This window comes from Lichenostomus cassidix, chromosome 28 (genome assembly GCF_008360975.1).
Source record: "Lichenostomus cassidix isolate B80296 chromosome 28, HeHo_3.0, whole genome shotgun sequence".
Taxonomy (NCBI): Eukaryota; Metazoa; Chordata; class Aves; order Passeriformes; family Meliphagidae; genus Lichenostomus; species Lichenostomus cassidix.
The window spans coordinates 1,057,196-1,077,628 of NC_139508.1; the positions used below are offsets into that span (position 1 = coordinate 1,057,196).

At 51.7% G+C, this 20,433-nt stretch overlaps 1 protein-coding gene across 7 annotated transcripts in view; it reads left to right on the forward strand.

Annotated features, from left to right (window-relative positions):
* The window catches only part of FUT6 (fucosyltransferase 6), a 20,118-nt gene extending 408 nt beyond the window's left edge, over positions 1-19,710 (forward strand). Inside the window, exons 2-8 of one of the 7 annotated variants that reach the window (XM_085040331.1) lie at positions 79-179; positions 4,510-4,588; positions 6,809-6,887; positions 8,004-8,172; positions 9,100-9,227; positions 12,646-12,872; positions 16,425-19,710. In XM_085040331.1, coding sequence (XP_084896457.1) covers positions 16,433-17,518 — 1,086 coding nt within the window. In that variant the 5' untranslated portion in view covers positions 79-179; positions 4,510-4,588; positions 6,809-6,887; ... (2 more) ...; positions 12,646-12,872; positions 16,425-16,432 and the 3' untranslated portion in view covers positions 17,519-19,710. The other 6 variants (XM_085040330.1, XM_085040328.1, XM_085040332.1 and 3 more) reach the window with 6 other exon arrangements.
* Positions 19,711-20,433: the final 723 nt, after the last annotated feature.

The window sequence follows — 20,433 nt, forward strand, 5'->3', positions numbered from 1 at the left end:
CCTCCAGGCTGCCTTGGAAGATTCCCAGATCCCACATTTCTGGATTGGATGGAAGTTCCTGGCTCTGATTCTGCACAGGTTCCTGGCACTGCTCCCCAAGGACATGGAGGACGATGAGGAGGCCTCACAGGGATGTCCTTCCACCCCCCTGAGGAATCCACATCCCTGTCTTTCTCCAGGTAAACCAAACCAGACTCCAGAACCCTGGAGTTGCCCAGCTGAAGGCAAGGGTGGGGGTGTGTTCCCAGTCTGGCCTTTTTCCTGCACTGGGAAGAACAAGTTCAGATCCAGCAATCCTGGTTTCCCCACCCTGACACCCCAAGGGCCCTTAGAGCCACATCTATAAATTTATTTTTCCTTCACTGGAAAAATTCTGCTGCCAGACAGAGAAATTCAAACCTTTCTACCCAAATCCTTGGGCCTGCAGCCCCTGACCAAGGCTGGCCCAAGACTCAGGATCAGTCCTGGCTGGTCAGGGAGAGCAGACACCCCATTCCCAGTGGGATTCTGTCCTGAGGGAACAAGGCCAGGCCTGATCTGCTCTGGAACATCCTCGAGTGGAATCAGCTCCATTGCTGGGCACAGCATCCACCCACCACTGCAGGCTGGTTTGGAACATTCCCCCGAGCTCAGCCTTCACATGGGAATTATTCCAGGCACAGGCTGGGTGGGAATCTATTTATTTTCAGGATGAGAGCTCTGGGGTGATTCCTGGGGCTGCTCTGTCTGTCCCCAGTGCAGGAGATCTGCACTGGGCAGAGTCTGACCATGGCTGTGCAGCTCTTCCCAGGCCTTTTCCTGCTTCCTTCGGAGGCTGGGGATGATCTGGAGGAGATAAATTCAGGAATATTTGCTTTCAAGGGATGAACCTGTGCAGAGGCCTGGGTGAATCCCTCATCCGTGTGCATTCCAGGCGCTGGGATCGGCAGAGCTGCTGTCAGCACCGCAGGGCTCCCTCCCTGCTGTCATCCCCGGATTGTCACAGCCCCACCTGGCTCACGCCATCCCGCGGCCGCGTCTGTCTCCATTCCTGCTTTCCCTGCGCCAGACAGCCCCAGGGTCTGGAATATCCCACCTTCCCCCCCTCCCCGCCTCTGGCAGCTGCTCCCCGCCAGCCCCGGAGGCATCATGGAGAGAAGGAGGGAGAAAAGGAGCAGACAGGCAGGCAAATCCCGGCTGGAGGCTGCCGTTTGCCGGGCTGCAGCCTCGCCCGGGCGCTGCCGTACTCACCGGTGCTCAGCGAGGAACAAAGGCGGTGCCGCCTCTCTCCCAGCTCCGCATTCCTCCCGATGGACGCGGCTCAGGATCCGGGAGCGGATGGAGGAGCGTGGGGATGCATCCAGGTCGGCCTCCCCTGCAGCAGCCGCTGCGCCGCGATTTGCCTGGCAGGAGGGATGGATTGAGGGCAGTTATTTGTGTTCTTCCATGGCTGCTGCTTCCTTCTCTCCTCCCTCCCTCCCCTCCAAGGTATTTTATTCTGATTTTCCGCCCGCAGCTGGCTAAGCCTGCGCTCCCCTAAGTCAGCTAATTCCCTGCTTTTGTGCGAGAGGACAGGGAGGGGGGTCTGGGGGAGGGAGGAGAGAGGAGCCCGAAGCGCCCCCTCCCCGCGCCGCCGCCGCTCCCATTGGCTGCCGAGCTCCGAATCTCTGCCCGCAGCACCCCGGGGATGGAGGGATGGATGGATGGATGGATGGATGGATGGATAGATGGAGGGATGGATGGAAGAATGGAGAGATGGAAAGATGGATGGAGGGATGGATGGATGGAGGGATAGAGGGAGGGAGGGATGGATGGATAGATGGAGGGTTGGATGGATAGATGGAGGGATGGATGGATGGATGGATGGATGGATGGATGGATGGCAGCATGGAGGGATGGATGGAAGGATGGAGGGAAGGATGGATAGATGGATGGATGGATGGATGGATGGATGGAGGGATGGATGGATCCATGGATGAATGGATGGAAGATGGATGGATAGATGGATGGATCCATGGATGAATGGATGGAAGATGGATGGATAGATGGATGGATCCATGGATGGATGGATGCAGGATGGATCCATGGATGGAGGGATGGATGGATGGATGGATGGATGGATGGATGGAAGGATGGATGGATGAATGGAGGGATGGATGATGGATGGATGGATCCATGGATGAATGGATGGAAGATGGATGGATAGATGGATGGATCCATGGATGGATGGATGGATGGATGGATGCAGGATGGATCCATGGACGGATGGATGGATGGATGGATGCAGGATAGATCCATGTATGGATGGATGGGTGGATATCATCCATCCATGGATGGTGCTGCCAGGCCTAGCACAGCCTCTCCTTGCAGCACTCAGTGGGAGCCCAGGGTGCCTGAACCCGGCAGGATCTGCTCCTGCAGGAGGGCTAGGAGGGATTGGGATGCAGTGCAGCATTCCCAGAGAAAGTCAAAGGTGGCCTCGGCGTGCCATGGGATGTGGGATTTGAGGCTCCAGCTTGCAGGGCTGGTTTGGACGAGGGCTGGAGGGACAGGGCACAGGGAATGGCTCCTCACTGCCAGAGGACAGGGTTGGATGGGATTTTGGGAAGGAATTCCTGGCTGTGAGGGTGCTCAGGCCCTGGCACAGAGTGTCCAGAGAAGCTGTGCTGCCCCTGGATCTCTGGAAGTGTCCAGGGCCAGGTTGGACAGGGCTTGGAGCACCTTGGGACAGTGGGAGGTGTCCCTGCCATGGCAGGGGTGGCACTGGATGGGATTTAAGGTCCCTCCTGACCCAATCCAGCCTGGGATTCTCTCCTGGAAGCTGACAGAAGATCCACGGGACAGTAGACACCAGGAATTCTGTAACGCTTGGTGGCTCTGGTCAATGCTTCCCTTTCCCCTTCATTTTCGCATGAGAAATGTTCTCCTGTTTCCCGAGGCAGTCCAGGGCTGGCAGCTCGATGTCGCTGGATGTGACAGGATGTGAATGCCATCTGCTGGCGGCTGGCCCGGCCCGGAGCAGGTGCTCCCTGCCCAAACCCCCTCCGATCCCGGAGCAATTTCACGGAGCACACCCTGAGCGTCAGCCCAGCTCTGCTCGCCAGGGAAAATGGGTTTTTCGGGACTCTGTTTTCCTCAGGGATTCTGGGGTGCACCCAACTGCACTGAGGAGATTTCCCAGCGCTGCCATCCTGGGAATTCTGTCCTAAGCCCAAGTCCCGCTGATCTGGAGAAGCTAGGGAATGTCTGGGGCAGGACTGGATCCTTCCCAGTGACGGGAATTTTCCCAAGCAGCTTTTTTTGCCCTTTTCTAGTCTCTCTCCCATCTCCACATGCACTTCCTCCCGGAATAACACTTTTTTATGTCACCTGAGGGAGTGTTTTTCCCACCTGAGGTCCAAACACTCCCACGAAGGTGAGGAAAGAGCAGCATAGCTCTTTGGAACGACACTGCCTGTCAGGGGAGCATCCTCCTTTATTTCCCTGGATTTGCTGCTCATCTTTAGGCAGCGCTGATCGGGACTCTGCAGTGACCCAGAGCCCCTAAATTCCTTTTCTTCCCGTGGAAACTCGGGATAGGAATCGCCGAGCAGGGCTGATGTTTTTGTCATGACAGCAAATTCAGCTGCTCCTGGCGGCTGCATCCCATCCTTTTATCCCATCCCTTTATCCCATCCCAGCCCTTTATCCCATCCCATCCCTTTATCCCATCCCATCCTTTTATCCCATCCCATCTCATGCCATCCCATCCCATGCCATCCCATGCCATCCCATGCCATGCCATCCCATCCCTTTATCCCATCCCTTTATCCCATCCCATTCCATCTCATCCCATCCCATCCCTTTATCCCATCCCATCCTTTTATCCCATCCCTTTATCCCATCCCATCCCTTTATCCCATCCCATCCCATCCCTTTATCCCATCCCATCCTTTTATCCCATCCCATCTCATGCCATCCCATCCCATGCCATCCCATGCCATCCCATCCCTTTATCCCATCCCTTTATCCCATCCCATTCCATCTCATCCCATCCCATCCCTTTATCCCATCCCATCCCTTTATCCCATCCCATCCCATCCCATGCCATCCCATGCCATGCCATCCCATCCCTTTATCCCATCCCTTTATCCCATCCCTTTATCCCTTTATCCCATTCCCGGGCGATGCGCCGCTCGGGCTGCAGAGGTCCCCGCGCACCAGGAGATGAATGCAGGAAAACATTCCCGGGCGATTCCTGCACGGGGAAAGAGAAACGAGGAGTTCACCCGCAGCCTGAGCCTGGTGCTCCTTAAAAATGGGCTGAGATGGTTTGTCAAAAAGCTGATATTACAGAATTCCTGACTGGATTGGGCTGGGAAGGACCTTAAAGCCCATCCAGTGCATCCCTGGGAAGTGGGAAGCCATTCCCTGTGTCCTGTCCCTCCATCCTTGCTCCAAGTCCCTCTCCAGCTCTCCTGGAGTCCCTTTAGGCCCTGGAAGGTTCTTGGATTTGTTTCTCCTCACGACATTCCCAGCTTCCTCTTCCAGGTTCTCCAGGTCTGGAGCTGATTCTCTCCGAGGATGGAGACTCCCTGCCCAATCTGCTCTACCATTTGGCCACCTTTAGGTAAAAAAAAATATTAAAATATAAAATAGTTTATTTATAAAATAGTTTATTTATAAAATATTTCAGTTATATTTGTTTATAAAATCCTATAATAATAATATTTAGGAAATAGTTTACAAATATAATAAAATTATAAATATAATATAATTAATATAATTAAAATATACAATTTCTCCTCTGTTTAAAGAGCATTTCTGGGTCTCTCTCTGAGAGTTGAGACCTGGTCTCTTGTCCACTCACTGGGCACCACTGGGAAGAGTCTGGCTCTAATCACTGCAAGCTTGGCTGGCTGAAATTAAGAGGAAACATTTGTTGTAGGGGAAATAAAAGTTATTTTGGGTCCTTTGAAATTATTTACAACTTGAACTAAAAAAAAAAAAAAGAAAAAAAGAGTATTTTGGGGATGAAAAGCTGCAGCTTTGTTTGAGATATGCTTGAAATTAAACGCTTTGCCTTTTTTATTGAGCTGTGGCATTTCCCAGTTGAAATCTGCCTGCCTTTAATTAAAAAAAGCAGGAGACCACAAGAGCCTTCAAAGATGCATTTGCAAACCCAGAAATGTTTTCTTTTGGGGAGAACAAGATGTTTTCATTGACTCCACTTAAGGAAAAAAACCAAAACCAAAAAACAAACTGGTTTGTTGGGACAAATGGGAAGCTTTCATTCTGGCTTGACCTAAAGAGGAAAAATCTTGCTTTCCCTAATTTTTTAATTGAATCTCAAAAGGCCAGAGCAGTCCAGGCTTTGAGAAATCCCTGGAAGTGTCCAAGGCTGGGTTGGATGGGGTTTGGAGCAGCTCTGCCTCCTTCTCCTGATTAATTCCAGCCAGGTGTCCACAGCTCAGGTCTTAAAACAACACCAGCTCGAGGGTCTGGCAAGGCTCAGCCAGACCTCACTCCGCAATTCCAAGTATGGATAAATATTTGCACCTCCGTGGCTCTGAGACACCTTGGAGATAGGAAGGCAATCACTGGGGGAGTTCTTTACCAGGGAAAAGATGGATTTCCTGGGGAGCAGAGATGCTCCAGCAGCAGGCAGGGCTTGTGGGCTCCTTTTCAGCTCTCCCTGGGTGGTCTGGGGGAGATGCTGGGGTTTTGGGGGCTGCAGGGAGGTGTCATCCCCCAGCACCTCCCAGGGAATCCAAACACTCCCACTGTTTGGCTCCACAGCTCTTGATGGATTTACCTGGGAGAGTGAGAGGAGAAATGCAGGATCCATGGTGTGTGCACAGCTCCTTTCTCAGGATACCCCAGGGAAAGGCTCAGCCATCCCAGAAAATCCATTTAACTCTGGGAGTTCCTATTTCCACCTTGGTGTAGTTCCAGGGCTGTCAGGGTCTCTCTTTCCCTAAAATAAATCAGGAGGTTCCAGCTCTGCCTTTCACCCCCTGGGAGGGAATTTCTGCCTTTCAGCAGGGTGTGACGAGTGCAGGGATGACAGAATTGTGTTTGCTTTCCAACCAGGGCAGTCTGGGTTTTCCAGGCCTCCTTCACACCTGGGAAATCCAAGGAAATCAGTTATCTACTCTTCCACATGTTCTGTCATGGAATCAGGTTGGAAAAGACCTCTAAGATCATCCAGTCCAACACTCCAGTGGCCCTGCTGGTGCTCCCCTGACCATTTTTTATTTTTTAAATTTTTTTTTTTACTTTTTTTTGGGGTTGGGTCTGAAAATCTCATGGGGACCTGCAGACCTGACCCACATCTCTGGCCAGTGATGGCAAAACTAAAACCCACCCCAGGGCTGTGACTGATTCAGGGATATCTGGGCTGCAGAATCCTCATTATTTGGGCAAATAAAGAGCCTCACAAGAGGGCTCTTCCCTCCGGAGTGTGATGGAGTTGTTCTGCCCCTCTGGGGAGTCTGTGCTGTATTAAAACTCTCATAATAACTTCACAGGCATTTCCACATTCGAGTGATCATAATAATGCTCATAAAGCACACTCCAGAGTGAAGTATTTATGAATTATTTGACTTAAAGTAGGGGGGAAAATAAAAAAAAAAAAAAAGAAGAAGAAGAAGAAAAGACCTGGGCTGAATTAATAGCTCTGGGAGAACCATAAATTGAGAGGAATCATATTGCAGAGGGTAATTTCATGTGTGCAATAAAACCAACGTTTATGGCTCCGCTGCCTAAATTTGGGTTGGATGTTTTTTGAAGCGAAGAGCTTTGAAATAACTTATAATTTTTCTCCTTTCATTTTTATATTGCCTGGAAGAGAAACACCAGACACGTCTGTGTTAGGAGTGAGGAACCAGGTGGGAGCGCCGGGAATTCCACGGCATGGCCTGGAGCAGGTGAGGAGGGAGAGGAGGAGGATTTGGGAAATTCGGGATGCTCCAGGGCCCGAGGGAGATGCTCAGCTCCCTCAGAGCCCACCGGGCTTCGGTGGCCACGTGGCTCCCATTCCCAGCCGGGGTGATAAATAGGATCCCAAATCCCTGTGAAGGATGGGCGTGTTGGAGGCGTTTTGGAAGCTGTTCTCACCCTGCAGGAAGGCTGCGAGCTCTGTCTTCCCTCATTTCCTTGCCTCGAGGGATGCTTTTCCAGGGAGATGGGATTCCTGAGGCAGCCTGGGTTCATCCCAGGCTTCCCTTCACCCTGGGTCGGGAAAAAGGGGAAGGATGGGGAAGATCCTGCCCTTGAGCAAACTGGGACAAACCTCCCACCACGTCCCTAGGAATGTTCTCAGGTGCTGGGGAGAATTCCCACCCTGGGGAAGAGGGAGAGTGGAGCTGGTTTGGGATGTGGATGCTGCAGGATGTCAGGGATGACCCCATCAGTGCTGCACCTTCCCCGAGTCCCCGCAGCTGGGGAGAGCCTGGATGTGCCGGGAAACAGCTCTGATTCAAGCAGCAGGAATGCAGACACCATCCCTCCTTGTCGTGGGGTTTTTTTGATGCTCCTTTCCACATACCGCGATCAGGCAGAGCGACCCGAAGCAAAGCTCCAGCTCGTAAATCCTCACCGCTGCCAGGACCTGCAGGGATTCCTTCCCTCCGTCAAACCTAGTCATCAAATCCCTCCCGACACGCTTTTAACGGGGGAACTGGAGGCTCTAACTCTCCCTCTGGGACATCTGCTCGCAGGGAGGCTCTGGCTGCCATTCCTGGCCGGGATTCTCCCGCCTGGAAGCACTCAGGGCTGGGGGGCTGCCGGGGCTGTGGCACCCACGTGGGGAGAGCAGGGAGCTGCCTGTGGCTCTGGCTGTGCTCCCCCAGGGCTGGGCTGGGTGCTGGGGATGCTGCCCCACTGCCCAGTAAAGGGTCACAGGTAGGGAGTGGAATCCATGGGAATTCCCAGGAAACCACGGGAATTAATCACCCAGCGGTGGAGGAGCCTTTGTGTCTCTGCTTTGGAGTTTTCAGGTGCACAGATTACAGATTTGGCACCTGATGTGGCTGTTTCCTCAGGGGCTGCAGGATCCCAGGATTATCACTGTGAGAGACAAGGACCAGAGCATCATCATCATCATCATCATCATCATCATCATCATCATGATGGAATCTCCTGAGCTGAAGGGATCCACAGGGATCCAGGTGGCACTTCCCATTTGGTGGCAATGGGGACACTTGGTCACAGGTTGGGCTTGATCTTTCAAGTCTTTTCTAACGATCTTGTGGTTCTGGGATTCTCAATCCTCATCAGGCTCTGGTGGTTCCAAACATCAGATTAAACACAGAACAGATTAAACCTTGCACTGAAGGTGTGAAGCTGGGACAGCACAAAGCTGGACCCCCTGAGCTGGGATCCTCCATGGCTTTATTAATGAGAGGAACCAAAAATTAACACTGGGCAAGCTGATTTCTCATGGCTGCTGCTGGATAAAGTTCAGCTTGGGGGACTTTTCAACCTTAAACCAGACGTCTCCAGGTCTGGGTTAAATTACGCCTCCACAGGCTGTCATTAGAGAATAAAAGGAGCAGGTAATTTAAACATTTTTGAACAATTGCCCAGATTAAATTTTTTAAAGAAGAACCCTCTGTGAGCATTCATGGCCGCAGAGAGGGAAGCAGGGCTGGAATGCTTTGATTGATGAGTGGGGCTGGGGATGCCCGGGAAGGAGCAGGTCCTTGGCCAGAGGCCACATGAGCGAGGGAGGCTTGAAAGCTCTGCCGAAATCTTTGTGGTCACAGGGTTTCTCTGCTGCTCTGATTCCTCTCTGATTATCAAACGAGCCCAAATTCCTTCCCGATGACACGGGAGGAGAGCCTTACCGGAGCAGCCAGCTGATGGATTCAGGGTGAGAGGGATGCAGCTGAGGGTCCTTTGGGTTTGGGGGAGGAATTCAGCACTGAGGTGACTCATGGAGCTCCTGCAGCCTGCAGAGCTCAGGATGTTGTTTTATTCTCACTGCAGACGTGGCCATTGAACCTCAGAATCCCAGAATGGATTCGGTTGAGTGTTAAATTTCATCCCATTGCACCCCCTGCCATGGGCAGGAACACCTTCCACCACCCCAGGCTCTCACTGCTGCTCTCCTTTCTTGCTGAATCCCTTTCCAAACAGATCACAGAACTTTGGGGTTGTGCCAGCCCGTGCAAGGAGCTGCCCTGAATCAAATCTCCAGGCAGACAGACTCTGGTGGGGCTTGTAAAACACTGAGCACCTTCTTGGCAGAGCTGCAGTAAATAAGAGTGAGTAAAAAAAAAAAAAATTGGCTTGGTCTCCTGGGAAAGGGGGAGCTCCTGGCTCGGCTCATTCCCAGCCCTGTGGAAAAGGGCTTAGGGCTGGATTGAAGGGAGAATAATCCTCAATATTTGGATTGATGAAATGAGGGAAAGATGGAGGGAAATAGGGGAAATAAGGAGGATGGGCTCAGAGGGAGTTTGTGTGCTCTGGAGGTGGTGTGGATGTGTCACTGGCACATCCCGTGGGAAGGGACACCTTCCCCTGTCCCAGGCTGCTCCAAGCTGGCCTTGGACACTCCCAGGGATCCAGGGGCAGGAATTCCATCCCAGCCCCTCACCACCCTCACAGGGAGGAATTCCTTCCCAAAATCCCATCCAACCCTGCCCTCTGTCCATGTGAAGCCATTCCCTGTGTCCTGTCCCTCCATGTCCATGTCACACTCCATGGTCCAGGCTGGGAAGTGCTGAATGTTCTCTCAGCCTCAGAGCAGGGAGATTCCTGCCCAAGCCCAACCCAGGCTGCCTCTGCCTGGCAAACATTTGGTGTCTCTCAGAGGGGATCTGGTGCATCCAGATGTTTCCACAGCTCAGACCCAGCGCAGGCACCAAAAATAAGACAAAAATACTTCCCAATAAAACTTGCCTCCTAAAGGCAATAAATAACCTCGAGCAGATGCTGGCTGCTCTCAATCCAGTTATCCATCAGCAGGGCTCTGAGGGAAAACACACCAACCCCATTTGCTGGGAATTGGGGCTTCAGCCTCTGCCAGCTTTGGGCCTCCCACGCTACCCCAAATCCAGCAGAGCCCTCCAGGAGCAGGAGAAATGTCCTCTCCAGGAGCAGGAGAGATGTCCTTTCCAGGATCAGGGAAGATGTCCCCTCCAGGATCAGGACATCCCTGGGCAGCACAGGGGAGCTCCTGCTCCAGGACACCTCTGCAGCCTCACGGCTCTGCTGTCCTGGGAGTTTTGCTCTGCAATCCCCACAGCAGTGAGTCCCTCATCCCCACAGCTGCCCCAGCAGGGCCTTCTGGAGCTCTGTGCTGTGGGAACGTGTGGAAAAGCCTCCTGCAGCCCATCAGGGAATCAGAGAGTGGTTTGGGTTGGAAAGGAGCTTAAGGATCATCCAGTGCCACCGCTGCTGTGGGCAGGGACATCTCCCACTGTCCCAGACTGCTCCAGCCTGGCCTTGGGCACTTCCAGGGATCCAGGGGCAGCTACAGCTGCTCTGACCACCCTCAGGAGGATTTCAGGGCAGGATGGGATGATTCCAATCTGGATGGGACTCAGAGCCTTCAGGGCACCCCAGAGCCAGCTGGACCCTCTGTGTCCGAGGAGGACAAACCTGCAGGAAGATGTGGGCAGGACAGGCTGTGCTCTCCCTGCAGCTGCTCCTGCTGCTTGGCCACCACTGGGAGCCTCCCCAGGAGCCAGTGGCCACTCTTTGGACCCTGCAGCCAGGGCTGGTGGCAGTGGGGAGCTGCTGGAAAGGGCTGCACATGACAGCAGTAAAAGTGTTCCTGGAGGGATGCCCTTGCAGAGTGAATCGCTGGCAGCCACGTCCCATAAACACAGCCAGTGAGATAAAAGCAGCAGCAGCCCTGACTGCCTCCTCCTTCCCCCCAGAGCAGCCCCTGCACGCCCACCCCCCATCTGGAGCTCATTGGGGCAGCTGCTGGAGGGATGGGGCTGTGATCCAGCTGAGATCCAGCCGAGCCACGGGGAGCGAGCTGGGAAAACGGGGTTTGGTTTGGGCTGGGAGCTGGGGTCACATCTGGGGGGGCAGAGGGAATCACTGTGTGGGATTGCTGGGGACAGGAGCTGGACCTGAGGATCCTTGTGGGTCCCTTTTGGCTCGGGAGGTTCCATGGAGCTGAAAAGCGAGGTGGCACCGTGGGTTTTTAAGAGGGAAGCTCTGCCTCACCCACTCCTCACCTCCAGCAGAGCCACAGCTGAGCCTCAACCCATCAAACCTCCAGGCCAACTGTGCCTTTACCTCCTGAATACTTTCCAGCCCTTGGCCACTTTTTGGTTGGGTTTTTTTGGTGGAGGCCCAGGGCAGACAAGTGACAAATCCCTCTTAATCCACCTGAGCTGTGAAATCTCCCAGGAATCTCTCCCCAGTGCTGCTCCCCTCCCACAGCCCCTCCTGGGCACATCCATCAGCTCCTGGGTGTCCATGGAGGGAAATCCTCTCCTTTGGAGACCCCACAGCCTCCCTGTGACCCCAGAGAGGGGTCAGGGCACTGAGTAAACTGCTGGGGAGGGCTGCTCCTCCTATTTATGTGGAAAGCCATTAGCAGGGAGGATTTTATCCCTGTCCTGGTTGGGAGCAGAGGCTGGGGATGACGGGAGGGCTGTGGGCAGTGCTGGAGCTGCCTCTGGAATGCCCCAACCCACCCTGGTTTGTCCTCCATGCTCAGGGCTGGGTTATCCAGAGTGTTCTTAATGCCTGGCAGTGAGAGAAGTGGGTGCTGAAGGAGTTCAAAGAGGACAAAAAGAGCCGACAGACATCCCTGCTGGATTTTAAAGCCAAAAAAAGCTCCCAAATCCCCCTGGCTCCCTGCTGGTTGGTGTTTCAGCTAGCTACTCCCTCTGGGGATGATGTCCTTTTCCAGGCCCAGGATGGATTTTGGAAGTGTTGCTGTTTTCAGCCCAACCCTGACACCATCACATGCTGATTCCTAAACCCTGAGAAATGTGGGATTTTGGCTCCTGACCTGGGAATGACTCCTGATGATTTCAAGGAATGGGCAGGACAGGGAGCGCCGGGGGGAGCAGCCACTGGATCAGGGAAGAGAGAACAAGTCGTTTTCCAGGGAAACAGAGTTTCCAGGGAAAACTTGTTCCCAGGGAACATTTTTTTGGTGAATTTAGAGATGGACTTGGGTGTGCTGGAGACACACAGCCTCCCTGAATCCCAAAAAATTACTTGGCTCCTCCTCAGGAGAGCTCCGTGAGGAGCTGAGATCCTGGGAAATGCACAGAATCTGTGATATAACAGAGGGACAGCAAAGCCATGGGGCAGCCTGGGGAGGGACAGTGGGGATGAGCTCTGGTGCACATCCAGGAGGGGATGTGGATTTTGGGGCACTGCTGGTGCTCAGGGCTGTCTGCCAACCCCAGCCTCCCATCCCAGTCTCCCTGCTGACATCAAAGGGCTCTGGATCAGGCATTGATAAATTTATCCTTAATGGTTCCATCTTTTTGATCTGCTGTTTGTGAGCCTGGAAGACCAGGAACCATCCCTGGATGCCAACCAGGGTGTGTGGGTGAACAACGAGGCACAAACAGGGGACCTGTTTGTGTTGTGGGGTTTTTTGGGCCTCTCCCTTCCCCCTGATGCCCTTCCCAAAATCTGGAAACCCACAGGTGAAACTCAGCAGAGAGAAAACTCTTACTTACATTTATTTCGTGTCTGCAGGGAAGAAGTTTGAGGGTGATGAAGGCCATCATGTTTGGACAAGCCCTGCCCAATCCTACCCACTGGAGCTCATGTTCAGGATTCCACTGGATCCACGCCAGAGTTTGCCTATCCATGATCATCTCCCAGAACATCTTTGTTCTTGGAAAGCCTCAGCAAAACATTCTGGGGAGCTGAGCAGGGAGCAGCAGAGACCACAGCTGTGAGTGTCCAGGCAGAGCTCCCTGGTGAGTCTTCACAAAGGAATTCTGCCTTCCTCCCACTGCTTTGCTCTCACTCTTTGCAGCCTTTCCAGAGCCACTGGAGCAGGGAAAATGAGTGTAATTCCCGGATAGACTCCTCAGAAGCTTTTTGAAGGAATTGGAGGAACAGAGAGACCTGGTTTTGGTTAATTTTGATGCAAACATCAAACTCCTTTATACCAGCAGAGATCTTTGGGGTTGTGAGCTGTGTTCCCTGTTCTCTTGGAGTCTTTTCTTGGGACAAGAGTGACTGATGAGAGAAATGGTAGCCCTAGGCTATGGAATCACTGTATCCCTGGGCTACGGATTTTTATTTCCCATGCTCCACATGCAGTGGGGAACTGAACAGAGCCAGGACAAGAGTCTAAAACCTTCCCATTCTCATCTGGCCACCCTTTCCATGGAGAAATTCCTGCTGATGTCCAACCTGAGCCTCCCCTGGTACAGCCTGGGGATGTCCTGTCAGCCCAGGTGAGCGAGGTTTGCTCAGGACAGAGGAGCTCAGCTCTCCCTGAGCTCACCTGGCCGAGAGCTCTGCATCCCAACCCAGCAGGTCAGGAACCAGGAAGCTCCTCCAAAACACAGCACAGTTTGTGCTCAGACATGGGGATTAGTGAGACCATTCATGATGAAACAATAACTCCTCGTGTCAGCCCTGCCAAGCCTGTCACCCCAACGGCCTCTTTGTTCTGTCCCTGCTCCCTCTCACCCTCGGGACTGAGTGATCCCTCCTGCAGTCACGTCTGCTGCTGGGAACAATCCTCACTCCACAGCTCCCAGCCCGTTTTCCATGACTTCCCCACACTTGCTCATTTGTTTCATTTGCATTAATTAACCCCGCCGAGCTCGAGCTCCCTGTGGCCCTGGTTTTAGTTGTGCCAAATCTTGAATTTTCTACCTGCCTGAGGCTTCCTCTCTGCTGCTCACTTTGAGGCTTCCCCAGTGCTGGAAGCTCAAATCTTGGAGCTGCTCATAGCCTGTGCCATGGGGAAAGGGCAGGAAGTTTCTCCAGTATGGAATTTTTGGGCAGAATGTGGAACCTCTGGTTCCTTCTGGTGGCCAGGTGAGGAGACCTGAGACCTCAGGGCGCCCAGGTCAGCTCAGGGTGAGCAAACCATTATTCCAGCGCCCACCCCTCATGCCATGGTGCATTTTTTGTTCTCAGCTGTGTTCCCAAGCCTGCAGGTGCCACCTGGGCACAGGTGACCCCCAGGAAACAAACCCCTGCTGGGACAAAAGGCCTGGAACCTAAAATCTTCCAAGCCTTGGCGGAACTTGCATTTCTCTGGCCCATCCAAACAACCTCAAACCTGGATTAAAGTTCTCTCTGTGACTTTAATTCCAGCCCAACCATCCATGTTTGCAGCTGGATCTAATTAAGCCTGCTAATGACACATAATGGCTGGTTTAGATCCCAGCCAAGCGCAGCCGAGCTCGCCGCAGGATCCACTCACCATGGCCATGGCAGAGAACCAACCTCTCCATGGCCCCCCTGGGATGTACAAGGCCTCCTCACCTGTCCTGAGAGGAATTTTAGGTGGGATTTTGGGAAGGAATTCTTCCCTGAGAGGGTGGGGAGGCCCTGGCACAGGTGCTCAGAGAATCTCTTGCTGCTCCATCCCTGGAAGTGTCCAGGGCCAGGTTGGATGGGGTGTGGAGTGCCCTGGGATGGTGGAAAGTGTCCCTATCACCTTCCAGAGATGGAACTGGATGAGCTTTAATGAGCTTTAATGTCCTTTTTAACCCAAACAATTCTGTGTTTCTGTGACTTGGGCTGGAGATGCTCCCAAACCTGGGCTGCAGCGCTGCACAGCGTGAGGGATCTCCAGAGAGTCCCAAGGGGCTGGGATGGTGACAAGGAGATCGACACCGCTGTGACACAGAGCCCACGAGCTGGTGAGGGGCTGCTGACCAGATTCTGACACCTCCTGCATCCCAGAGCTGTCCTGCCACACGAGAGGCAGGAGAAATCCCATCCCTGGTGCTGAGCAGTGCATGTGCCAAGGCATTTTCTGGTTGTTTTAACCACAAACAGCACCTGAGCTGCTTGATTTGCCTGTTGGGTGGTTTGGCAGTGCTACAGCTGCTGGGACATCGTGACAACCTCTTGGCTGCACCGCAGGAACGCCACATGGCCAACCCCTCCCTGCTCCTCTGCTGTCCCTTGTCCCTTTCTTCTCCCTTCTCCTGGCTGTGCCACCACCTCAGGGCTCACTGTGACACCAGGACCAGCCAGGGGTGAGTCCAGCAGTGCTTTGGTTTTTCCATATTTTTGGAGGAGGAGCTGCTGTGGGCTGTGAGAGGCACTGGGGGCTGGAGGGAGGGATAGGATCTCTGGGAACCTGTTCCCACCTCTGGATATATAAATTAAAGTTGCATATGGATAGCTGTGTATATATTGATATACAAATACATATTTTGCTATATATATATAAATCTGTATAACGGTGCATATATTTTTATATGTAAATATACACATAGAAGGTGAATACAAGAATATATAAAACAGTGTATGTGTATTTAAATATATGTGTGTATATATATTTAAATTAAAAGAATATACATATTTGTACACTCCTTTATGCATACTTCTATATATTGTATAAAACTAAAAAATATATATTTATATACTGCATATGCTGTGGTATTTCATGTGTATGTATTACATGCATATATATGCATATTTATATATATATGTATATATTTATATATATCATATATATGTACGTTATATATATATCTATATAAATTATACAGATAGAAAAATACACAGACACAAAACTGCACATATAAAATTTATGTGCTATGCACAGCATTTTATATGTATATAAATGAAATCTATAGAGAAATACACATGTACAACTATAGATATAAAATTTATATACCATATATATGGTATTTTATATGTGTATAAAAATAAACATTTCTGGTTTATGTATATTATAGATGTATGTACAGCATGCATAGTATAGTACTTATTATTTAAACAGTTTCTATATTTATATTGAACATATTTATATGGAATATGTTTTTATAGAATATATTTATATAAATATGTACTTATATAATATATATTTTTTTACTATATATTTATATAGCCTGTGTAATGTACATATTTATGGTGACACAGTGATGTCCCCCAGGGCTTCTGGTGTCCCTGCCTGCTGAGCTGGGACCCCAGGGCAGCATCCACCCATCCATCCATCTCTCCATCCATCATCCATCCATCCATCATCCATCCACCCATCCATCCATCCATCCATCATCCATCATCCATCCATCCATCCATCCATCCATCTATCCATCCATCTCTCCATCCATCCATGCATCATCCCTCCATCCATCATCCCTCCATCCATGCATCATCCCTCCATCCCTCCATCATCCATCCATCCATCCATCCCTCCATCCATCATCCATCCATCCCTCCATCATCCCTCCATCCCTCCATCCATCCATCCATCCATCATCCCTCCATCCCTCCATCCCTCCATCCATCATCCCTCCATCCTCCTCCTCTCCCGGTGCTGTTTGCAGATCCACCCATGGAGTCCCAGAAGGGATGGAAGATTTCCTTCAAGAAGGTCCTCAACATCCTCCTCTTCGGCGCCATCTTCAGCTCCTGCCTCTTCATCTCCCTCCATCTCCTCAAGAGTTCACAGCTGGAATGTCACATCTCCTGTCCCTCTGCCCAGCCACCCCAAAGGTCTGGGAATGCCAGCGCAGGTCGCAGCCTGACCATCCTGCTCTGGGCCTGGCCCTTTGGGAAGCACTTCAGCTTACCCATGTGCTCGGAGCTGCCCGGCTCTCCAGGCTGGCACTGCCACTTCACCGCTGACCGCAGGCGCTGGCGCCGGGCAGACGCCGTGATCCTGCACCACCGGGACGTGTGTGGGGACAGGGAGAGCCTGACCCGGCTGCCCCGCCACCCCACCCAGTCCTGGATCTGGTTCAACATGGAGTCTCCAAGCCACTCTTCAAACCTGAGAGCCATGGACAACCTCTTCAACCTGACCATGTCCTACCGGCGGGACTCGGACATCTTCGTGCCCTACGGAGAGCTGCGGCTCCTGGAGCAGCCCAGACCCCTCACCATCCTCCACAAGAGCAAAATGGTGGCCTGGGTGATCAGCAACTGGCAGGAGGGATCCCGCCGGGTCAGGTACTACCAGGAGCTGAGGAAATACATCCCCGTGGATGTCTATGGGAAGAACCACATCCCTCTGGCTCAGGACCAGCTCCTCACCACCATCTCCCAGTACAGCTTCTACCTGGCCTTCGAGAACTCGCAGCACCAGGATTACATCACCGAGAAGCTCTGGAGGAACGCGCTGTCCTCCGGCACTGTCCCCGTGGTGCTGGGGCCTCCCAGGGAGAACTATGAACACTTCCTGCCTGCCGACTCCTTCATCCATGTCGACGACTTCCCCAGCGCCCGGGAACTGGCCCAGTTCCTGAGGGAGCTGGCCCGGGACAACGAGAGGTACCAGGGCTACCTGCAGTGGCGCCGGTGGTTCCAGCCGGTGCCGTGGACAGGATGGTCCCAGCAGCTCTGCAGGGCTTGCCACGTCCTGCACACCATGGAGCGTCGATATCGCGCTGTGCCCGACCTCGCTGCATGGTTTGTGTAGCTGCAGGTGGCTCTGTGCCCCTTTGTCCCCCTGCATTTCCTGGGATGGGCAGACATGCTGGGAGCAGAGGGACAAGAGGAGCATTGAAGCCAACAGGGACAAGGAAGTCGTGGGGTGTTTGTGTCTTTGTTTTGCTGGAGAGTGGAAGAGGAGATTGGGGTGGGTTTGGCTGCTCTGGTTGTTCCCTGAAGAACTCGTTTTGCCAGTCTTGGAGAAGTTCACCTTCAGTCCCTGTGGACAACCCTGGAGCAGCTCCAGAGGCTGGAAGAGGGAAGAGGGAAAGTGGAGCAGCAATTCCCATCACAAACCTGTCCCGAGGACTTTGTGCTGTCCTTGAAAGGGATAGCATGGCCAGGCCATGGCTCTTGCTGCCGGGGAGCTGGCCCTGCTCCTCTCTCCCAGTCTCATCCTTCTCTCCCAGTCCCTCTCCTCTCTCCCAGTCCCACAGCCCCATCCTGCCCTTGCTCAGCCCTGGGCTCTCCCTGGCCACCTTTGGGTTCAGCCTCAGGATCTCATCTCCCCCCAGTCCCCCTGGACACTCTGTTTTCCCCACTGCTGCTGCCAGAGCTGAGCTCTCCAAAGGTCTCTCCTGACCCCAGGGGTTTTCCATGAGGGAAATCAGCTCCCAGTCCAGCAGTGCACACAGGGATGCAATTGTTTCCTCCATCAGCAGCATTTCACAAACATTTCCAAGAATTCCAGCTGCTGTTCCTCCTGCAGTCATTCCCTAGGACCATCCACAACCATCAAAAATCCCTTATTTCCATCACCAGCCTTTGCCACCTTCATTTCTCCTCTGCTTTGGCTTTAAATTTGAGAAGCTCCAAGTGATTTTTCCCACTGGGAATTCATTTTGAGAAGCTCCCACACTGGGGTTCAACACTCTGAGCATCCCTTTTCCTGCCTCGTTCCTTTTTCCATTGCAAAGTGACCAAAGGAATACTGAACCTCATCTGGGAGCTTTAAACTGAGGCTTAAATGAAACTGCTTTACTTAAAGCAACAAAAATTTGCCACTTACACGATGGAAGCTGACAACACCCACCTCGTCCCCAAGGAATTACACCCAAAACCATCCCTGATCCCACCACATCCCAACTTCACAGTTTTCTCTGTGACTGCTGCTTCCATCCTAATTTTTTTCCTTTATTTTTATGCTCTTGGAGGAGTCAGATTTTCCAAGCAGCCCTCTCCCGCTGGATCATCACGCTTCAGTTTGTCCATTTTTTATATTTATTTATTTCACTCTGGACAGGCTGGCAGCAGGACTTGGGTTTTCCTTGGATTTCTGGAGTGTGCACACGCTGTGCACGTGCACACAGGAGATTTATGGCTCTCCAAAGATTCTTCCAAAAATATTTACAAAGTGGAGCTCGGAGCGGGAATGTTTGACTCGGCCGTGGCTGTCAGGCCTCTGGGTGGCATGAGGGGGGAATATAAACAGACCTTTTTTTCCATTCCCAAAAAAATACTAGAAACCTTTTATCCTTTCCTTTCTTCTCTTCCCCCTCCTGTCGTTCCCTGTTTTCCGGTGCCAGGTTTGAACCTATTTTGGAGTGAAAATCAAAAAAAGTTCTATTTTTCTGGACAGACTCGTTGGGAGTGATGGTGTTAAAGGATAAGGATTTTTCCCTTCCCCTTCTCCTTCTCCTTCCCTTTCCCTTTCCCTTTCCCTTTCCCTTCTCCTTCCCCTTTTCCTTCCCATTTCACATATTTTCCCAGAACTGTCACATCTTTCAGCCAACCCAACTGGAAACTCCTCTCCTAGAATGCCCAAAGCTGATTATTTTTGTGTCTTTCCCCAAAAAACCCCAAATTCCCCTTTTCCTTGGCCATCCCATGCTGGGTTCTGACCATCACTCAACCACCATGAAAGACAAGAAATCCACAGAATCCTTCTTTTTATTCCCACGTTGCCGCGAGGATGGAACAGATCACACCCGAGTTCAGGTTTGTTTAAAAAAAATAATATCAAACAGCTTTTTTTTTTTTTTTTTTTACTTTTCCTTTTTTCTTCCCCCCTCCCCTCAAGGTTCAGGATAAATGGTACAAATGTAATAAATGTAAACTGCACTTGGCACCGTCGGGGTCAATAAATAACATCAAAAAGCACGGGAGGCGTTTGGGAGGCGGCGCTTTGGGATCCAAATAAATAACATAAGTTACTTCCAATAAATAGCAGTATCCAAAATACAGATGCATTGCATCCACTGTGCAGCCGAGCACATTCCCGGCGATTCCGGAGGGGTTGGGAGAATCCGGATGGTGCTGAGCAGAGCCAGGGCTGGGCTGAGCACTCCTGCCAGCAGTGATGAACAGGAATCCTTTTTTCCCTTTTCCCCCTTCTCTACCTTTTTTTTTCTCCTTTTCCCCCTTTCTTCCTTTTTCCCCTTTTTATCTTTTTGCCTTTTTTTCCTTTTCCCCTTTTCCTTTTATTTCCTTTTTTCTCTTCCAATTTTTTTCCTTTTTCCCCTTTCCCCTCTTTTTCTATTTTTCCATTTTCCTTTTTGCCTTTTCTCTTCCTCCCTTTTCCCTGCTTTTCTTTTCCTTTCCTTTTTTTCCTTTCCCCCATTATTTTTCTTCTTTTGCCCTTTTTATCTCTTTTCCCATTTCCCTTTTCACTTCATCTTCTTTCCCCCTTTTCATCCTTTTCATTTTCTTTCCTTTTATTCCCTCTGCCCCTTTGTTCCTTTTTCCCTTTTCCCTTTTTTCTCCTTTATCTTTTCCCCTTCTTTTCCCCTTTTTTTCTCCTTATTCCTTTCCCCCTTTTCCCTTTTTTTTCTTTTTTCTGCCCACCTTTCCCCTTCTTCTTTTATTTCCTTTTCCCCCCTTTTCCCCTTTTTTCCCCTCCTCTTGGGCCTCCTCTTCGAGGCCACGCTTTGTTTAGCCCAGAAGGAAAACACGTGGCAGCCTCGT